General features: G+C 59.5%; 1 protein-coding gene across 4 annotated transcripts in view; it reads left to right on the forward strand.

Moving 5' to 3' along the window:
- The window catches only part of ALDH4A1 (aldehyde dehydrogenase 4 family member A1), a 29962-nt gene extending 23444 nt beyond the window's left edge, over positions 1-6518 (forward strand). For 3 of the 4 annotated variants that reach the window (XM_010957455.3, XM_045518485.2, XM_045518486.2), the window contains 6 exons: positions 490-686; positions 839-886; positions 1655-1807; positions 2515-2636; positions 3457-3575; positions 4299-6518. In XM_010957455.3, the coding sequence (XP_010955757.2) occupies positions 490-686; positions 839-886; positions 1655-1807; positions 2515-2636; positions 3457-3575; positions 4299-4411 (752 nt within the window). In that variant the 3' untranslated portion in view covers positions 4412-6518. Of the gene's footprint in view, positions 1-489; positions 687-838; positions 887-1654; positions 1808-2514; positions 2735-3456; positions 3576-4298 lie in introns of those variants that run through there. The other variant, XR_012511431.1, reaches the window with a different exon arrangement.
- Positions 6519-6627: the final 109 nt, after the last annotated feature.

Genomic DNA, 6627 nt, shown 5'->3' on the forward strand with positions numbered 1-6627 from the left:
CCCCTCATGCTGGGGAGACTGGGAAGGGATGTCCCCACCATGGGGAGGGAAGAAAGACCAGCCCTGGCTGTTAACATGTGTTGGACCCCTCTCATCTCTCTGGGTTGGGGGGTCAGGGGAAGGCTCAAAGGAAGCTGTGCCCACTGCTGGGAATGGACCAGCCCTGGAGAGCCTTGGAATCTGGTCCTTCCTCTGCCTTTATGTTGGGCTTAGTTTTCTCATCTGCGTAATGGGGGCGCTGGTCTCAATGACTGCTGATGTCCTTCACCCTTGCCTGGGCCTCAGTTTTCTCATCTCTGGAGTGGGGGACAGGCCCTGCTCACCAGTTTCTGGGAGGTTGTCCAGCTCTAACTGCCTTCTTTCACTCTCGTCCGCCCAGTGCTGATCCCAGGACCCTGCGGACAGGTGTAGGTAGTGTGTTAGGTCCCTGGGCTGGCCAGGGGAGCCTGCCTCCTGACTCATCCCCCTTCCCAACCCCGGCCCCTGTAGAGTGTGGGGGGAAGAACTTCCACTTCGTACACCGCTCCGCCGATGTGGACAGCGTGGTGAGCGGGACCCTGCGCTCCGCCTTCGAGTACGGCGGCCAGAAGTGCTCAGCCTGCTCCCGCCTCTACGTGCCCCGCTCGCTGTGGCCGCAGATCAAAGGGCGGCTGCTGGAGGAGCATGGCAGGATCAAAGTGGGCGACGTGAGTGGCGCCTTCATCCCTGCTGCGGCCCAGCGGGTGGCTGATGGGATTGGTGGCTCCCGTGCAGTGGGGCCGGGGCGTGTGGGGAGGGGGTTCCCTTTGTCTCGGGCCCGCGGCCACTCCGTCTCTTCCTGTGTCTCCCCTGCCTCCAGCCTGCAGAGGATTTCGGGACCTTCTTCTCTGCAGTGATTGATGCCAAGGTACGGGTGGGAAGCAGGGCGTTCCTGGGGGGCTGTGCTCTGGGCTGGGTGGGAGAGGAGGGAGACTCTAGGGGTGACCCAGACCCACTGCTCTGAGCCGGGAAGCCTGCAGTCCCCACTGCTCCGTTAGCCTTGGAAAGGGCAGAGGCATCTATACCCAGAGAAGAACTCACCTCCCGCACCCGCTGCAAGCACGCTCGACAAGCTGCACACATACAAATAGCCCCGCACGTCTGTACCTGTAAACCTGGACATGCGCTTGCCCGTGAACATGTTTATGTAGGTCTCTGTGTGCGGGCGTGCACGTAGGTCCCCCACATGCACACGCACATCCACGTGCACACCTGTCTGCACACGTAAGCAAATCTGCCCGCGTGTGTGCACATTTGTGTACAGGTTCTTACATGTATATAGGCGCACGTGTAGGTCTACATGAAGACACACACCTATAACACAGGGATACCTAAAGTGGCTGTTTGAACGTTTATGTCTGTGTGTGATGTTTATAGGGACATATACGTGTAGTTCTACCACGTGTGTGTGCACACATGCACACGCAAGTGTGCATGTCTCCCCTCATCTCTGCCATGGCTCACTCAGGCCCTGGCTTTTGTCCTCAGGGCCTCCCCCCACCCCCAGCACCTCCCTCGACTTCAGAATTTGGGCCCTTTGAGGACAGGTGTTTGGGCTGAGTGTGTTGGGGGGCTGCTGCTGGGAATGGCCTCCAGCCGGCCCTTGACGCCCCTCCCCGTCCCCCGCCCTCCCTAGTCCTTTGGCCGCATCAGAAAGTGGCTGGAACATGCCCGCTCCTCCCCGAGCCTCACCATCCTGGCGGGGGGCCAGTGCGACGATTCCGTGGGCTACTTCGTGGAGCCCTGCATCATCGAGAGCCAGGACCCCCAGGAGCCCATCATGAAGGAGGTGACATGGCTGGTGGCCTGGGGCTGGGAGGGGGCAGCCTCTCACCCAAGCAGGGCATGAGCACAGGCGTCAGCCCATCTCACAGATTAGGAAAGTGAGGCCCTCCAAAGGGAACGTTTCACGCCCAGTGAGCGCAGAACCAGGCCTTGAGCTCGGGCCTCCAGACCCCACATCCCCACCTCTGTCCTTGGCACTGCTGACCCGGGCTGGTGTCACAGCACTTATGCTGCCCACAACCACTCAGGCCCCTGCAGCCATCTTAACAGCTGAAGTCTGTAGACTCTTGACAGGGGGCCAAGCCCTTGACTGAGATGAGGTGGGTACATCGTTCCCATTTTACAGATGAGAAATCAAGGCTCCAAGAGGTCAGGGCACTTGACCGGGGTGACAGTGATGTCATCCCCTGGGCCAGCTGTTGCCAGAAGTCTCCCCTTTCCAAGGGCCTGGGCCCTGGGCTCTGAGTGTGGGTCTGGCTGGCAGGGAGGCCAGAAAGTTTCCTTGGATCTTCTGCCAGGTTGGGGTGGGGTGGGCAGGGCAGGAGCTAAGCATCGTGCCACCCTCGGAGGGGAGGGGACCGAGCAGGAGGCAGAGCCTGGCCCTTGCGGGGGCTGAAGAGGGGGGCCGGGGAGAGGCAGAGGCCAGAGCAGGGAGGCTGGGAGACTGGGTGCTGGTCCAGGCGGGGCCTGACCCTGGGGCCTCTCTCCCAGGAGATCTTTGGGCCTGTGCTGACCGTGTATGTCTACCCAGACGACGAGTACAAGGAGACGCTACGGCTGGTCGACAGCACCACCAGCTACGGCCTCACGGGGGCAGTGTTCGCCCAGGATAAGTGAGTGGCCAGAACTCCTCTGCTCCAGTCCCACCAGGTGCCCTGTCCCCACAGGACCCTGCTGTCTCCGGAGACCGCCCTCCTGGACGTGGATCATAGTAATAATGCTGCCCTCAAGTTTTTCTCCATTACCCTTACCTCAGCCCTGACTGGAGATCTGCCTCCCAAGCACAGATGCCCAGAGACAGCTGGGCTCTTTGCTAAAAGGCAGATTCTGGGGCCCCACTCTTGGTTGCTGACTCTAGGGATATTGAATCAGTGCTTTTGACCTGCTCCTGCGGGTCCTACCGGGCCCACCGAGTGAGATCATGGCTTCAGTCTGCGGGGGGGAAGGCTCGGGCCAGGGGCACGCTGCTCGTCCAGCACAGGCGGGATTCGAACCTGGGTGCCATGACAGTAAGCTTGAGGTTTTGTCCTTTCCTTTCCCCATGGCACTGGTTGCCATCCCTTTTCTGCCTCTGAAAGTAGAGGCGGGATTGGGACCTGAGGGGAAGGCCGGGAATCCGGGAGGTCCACACCCAGCTCCCGGGGGTAGGAAGATTGGGCCAGGACGGGCCATTCCCTTGAGTACGGGCAGTTTGACCCTCATCTTCCAGTTCAGTCCTGACAGCAGCCCTGTGGGGGAGGCGTGCCAACACCCTCCCCAGAGGAGGAGGCTGAGGCCAGGTGTCGCAGGAGCGTGTCCGAGGGCTCCCAGCTGGCAACTGGCCACGTGCTCGCCGGGACAGCCAGTGTGGGCTGGGGCAGGGTGTTGGAGGTTGGCCTTGGGGCTGGAGCCGGGGTGAGCCCGCTGCCCTCCTACCGCTGCCCTGCCTTGTAGGAACGTCATCCAGGAGGCCACAGAGATGCTGAGAAATGCTGCCGGGAACTTCTACGTCAACGACAAGTCCACTGGCTCTGTGGTGGGCCAGCAGCCCTTCGGTGGGGCCCGAGCCTCCGGTGCGTGGGCCCCCTTTCCAGAGGGGAGCCAAGTTCCTGGTGGGAGACCCTCTGTCTCTTATCTCGAGGGTGTTAAGAGGAGCAGGAATAGCACCATTTCCTGAGCACTGTGGGCCAGGCGCTGTTCTAACTCAGAGTCCTTGCCAACAGCCTCATGACCTCAGGCGCTTCCATTCTTCCCATTTTACAGAGGGGGAAACTGAGGCCCTGGGAGGAGAAGTGACTTACTCAAGGGCACGTGGCTGGGAAGGGGTGGAGCCAGGATTTAGGTCCCAGCACCCACACCTTTTACCATCATACTCTGGGTCATGTCAGTGCAATGCCTCCTATTTATAAATGCGGAAACTGAGGCTCGGCTAGGGGTGGTGACTTGCCAGATGTCCCAGCTGCCTAGTGGCGGAGCCAGGGCCAGAATGCAGGTCTCCCGACTCCCAGTCCAGTGCCCTCCCTCCACCACGCTCCTGTGGCTCCCAGGAGGGGAGCATGGGCTCCTGCCTGCTCAGCGGCTCCTGCCTCCCCCGACCACTCCCGGCCTCTGGCTGAGTGCCCTCTGCACAGATGTTCTCAGGAAGCGCCGGCCCCTGCGGCTGTGTTAGGGTTAGTTTAGCTGTTTGCTGCCCGTGCCGGTGCCCCATTTATTCCATCGGCTCCTCCCCACCCCTCTCCCTTCTGCCCAGAGCTGTCGTATCTTTTTGGAGATAAACAGACCTTTCTTTCCTATAGGGACCAACGACAAGCCAGGGGGTCCTCACTACATCCTGCGGTGGACGTCACCCCAGGTCATCAAGGAGACGCACCAGCCTCTGGGGGACTGGCGCTATGCGTACATGCAGTGAGCCCCACTCGGCGCCACCTGTCTGTCCGTCCAGACGACTGACCTCAGTGCACTGGCCCCTCTACCCGACTCCCCATGGGACAACCCACTTTCTAGGGCCGAGGCCTGCCTCCCTACCCGCCACCAGCCTGTATCCTGGCCTGTCCCACCCCTTGGGGTCAGGTGTTGGACTCTGGTTTGAGATCACGCTGAGGGGAGTATCAAAACCACCACCCCTTACCCCATCGGCTGTCCTGGAGACTCCATCTGGTAGCTGTGACCTTGGTGCTGTCTGGTCACACCTGTCCCTCCCTCTTTCCTCTGCACTGGGGCCCAGTGGCTCAGGGACCTGGGGAATGGCGGTGGAGTTGCTTCTAGATCTGCTGGGGAAAAGGAGACAGCTCTGGGCCCCTTGGCAAACCTCGTGGCCCATGGAGGCTCCTGGCCTTGGCCCTGCCTTCTCTGGGTCTCCAGGATTCGGTGTGACCAGGGTGGTCTTCAGGGCTGGCAAGTCATGGCTGCTGGGCGTGGGGGTGCCAGCTGGCCTTGCCCTCTGGGTCGGGGCCACCCATTTCCTCACTAGCTCTTTGCCCAGATGCACCTGTGCCAGCAGACACTTGTGCCCAACCACACGCCTTACACCCTGCGTGCCTTGCTGCAGCGTGCCTGTGCTCCCCGAGGCCCACAGCTTCACGTGGGGCTTGGGGAGCTGCTGCAGGTCACCTGCTGAGCTGTGGAATGGGCTGGTCCTTCCTGTTTGGGCTGTGAGTGTGGAAAACCTTGGTGGCGGGACCTTCCTGCTGTTTCTCTTGGCTAGTGGGTCCTGCCTCTAGAGACGGCCACTCAGAGCCTAGGTTGGCCTGGGTTTCCTGCAGGAGCTCAGCTCCCACTGGCTGTGGTTGAACAGGCTGGGGTAGAGGTTGCTCCCACCTTCTCCCAGCCCGCTGAGACCTCGCCTTGGGTCCCTGTCCAGCCCGGGCCAAGGACCCCTGTAGAATCGTCCCTCTGGCATGTTAGTTGCTCTGTGTGGACTGGCCTTTAGGAGGCCTGTTCCTTGATGCAGCCAATGGGTGGACACTCGCAAATGCATCCTGGGTGGATTCGGGTGGCCAGGGAGCAATAAGGGGTGACTTTGGAGGACAGCTTTTAGGGGGCCCTCCTCAAGCATGGCTGGCATGGGGCCCGCATGGGGCTGGAGTGGCCATTCCCCAGGTTCATGGTCGGGGTGGGTCCCAGTGTTGCCGGGGCAGCGAGGGCTCCGCGTCCTTCCAGTTGTTTCCCAGGCAGCGCGGGGGCCGGAGGTGTTCCTGGTTCTACTGGTTCTGCACTGTGAGGTGGCAATGGGATTTGCCCTGATGCTACCTAATAAAATGTTTGCTACGTAATCAGATCAGTGGTCTCTCTGGTCGGGGGCAGTGGGTGCTGGTCAGCTTCTAAGTGCGATGGTGTTGCTAATGTGTCCCTAGGTGTCAGTGCCCTCAGTGTGATGGAAGGAAGGGTGGGCACCAGTGATGCCAGTCCCTGCCACGGGTGGTGTGAGCTCTGGGGCCAGACGGGCTAGGTTCAAATCCCAGCTGCAAAAAGTTGCATAATCTCTCCAACCTCTGTCTCTTCGTCTGTTAGATGGAAGTAATCGCGCATGCGCGCGCACACACACAGGTTTTCATGAGAATTCAGTGAATTAATGCATGTAAGTGCTTAGAACAATACCAGGTATGGAATTAATGATTCAACCATTTACCCGTTGCTGTAACAATCACTGTTAAGTGTTATGTTAGTTGAGTTTATGTGTTAACTTGACTGGGCTGCAGTGCCCAGATATTTAGTTAAGCATTATTCTGGATGTTTCTACAGAGGCGTTTTTTGGTTGTGGTTAACATTGAAATCAGTGGGCTTTGCATAAAGCAGTTTACCCTCCCTAGTGGAAGTGGGCCTCATCCAATCAGCTGAAGGCCCTTACAGAACCAAGACAGACCTTCCCCTTGCTGGAAGGAATCCTGCCAATGGCTACTTTGGACTCAACTGTAACCCTCTGCGTCTCCGACCTGCTGGCCTGCGCTGCAGATTTTGGGCTTATAGCCTCTATGATCGTGTGAGCCAATTCCTTACAATAAATGTCTGTCTCCGTGCCTCCTGTAGGTTCTGTTTCTCTTCAGAACCCCAACTAATACACGTGCCAAAGACTTTGCGTGTGTTTTGTCTCTTGACAGCATACTGACGTAGCACTGCCGTGCTCCC

Source organism: Camelus bactrianus, chromosome 13, assembly GCF_048773025.1.
Source record: "Camelus bactrianus isolate YW-2024 breed Bactrian camel chromosome 13, ASM4877302v1, whole genome shotgun sequence".
In the NCBI taxonomy this organism is placed as follows: domain Eukaryota; kingdom Metazoa; phylum Chordata; class Mammalia; order Artiodactyla; family Camelidae; genus Camelus; species Camelus bactrianus.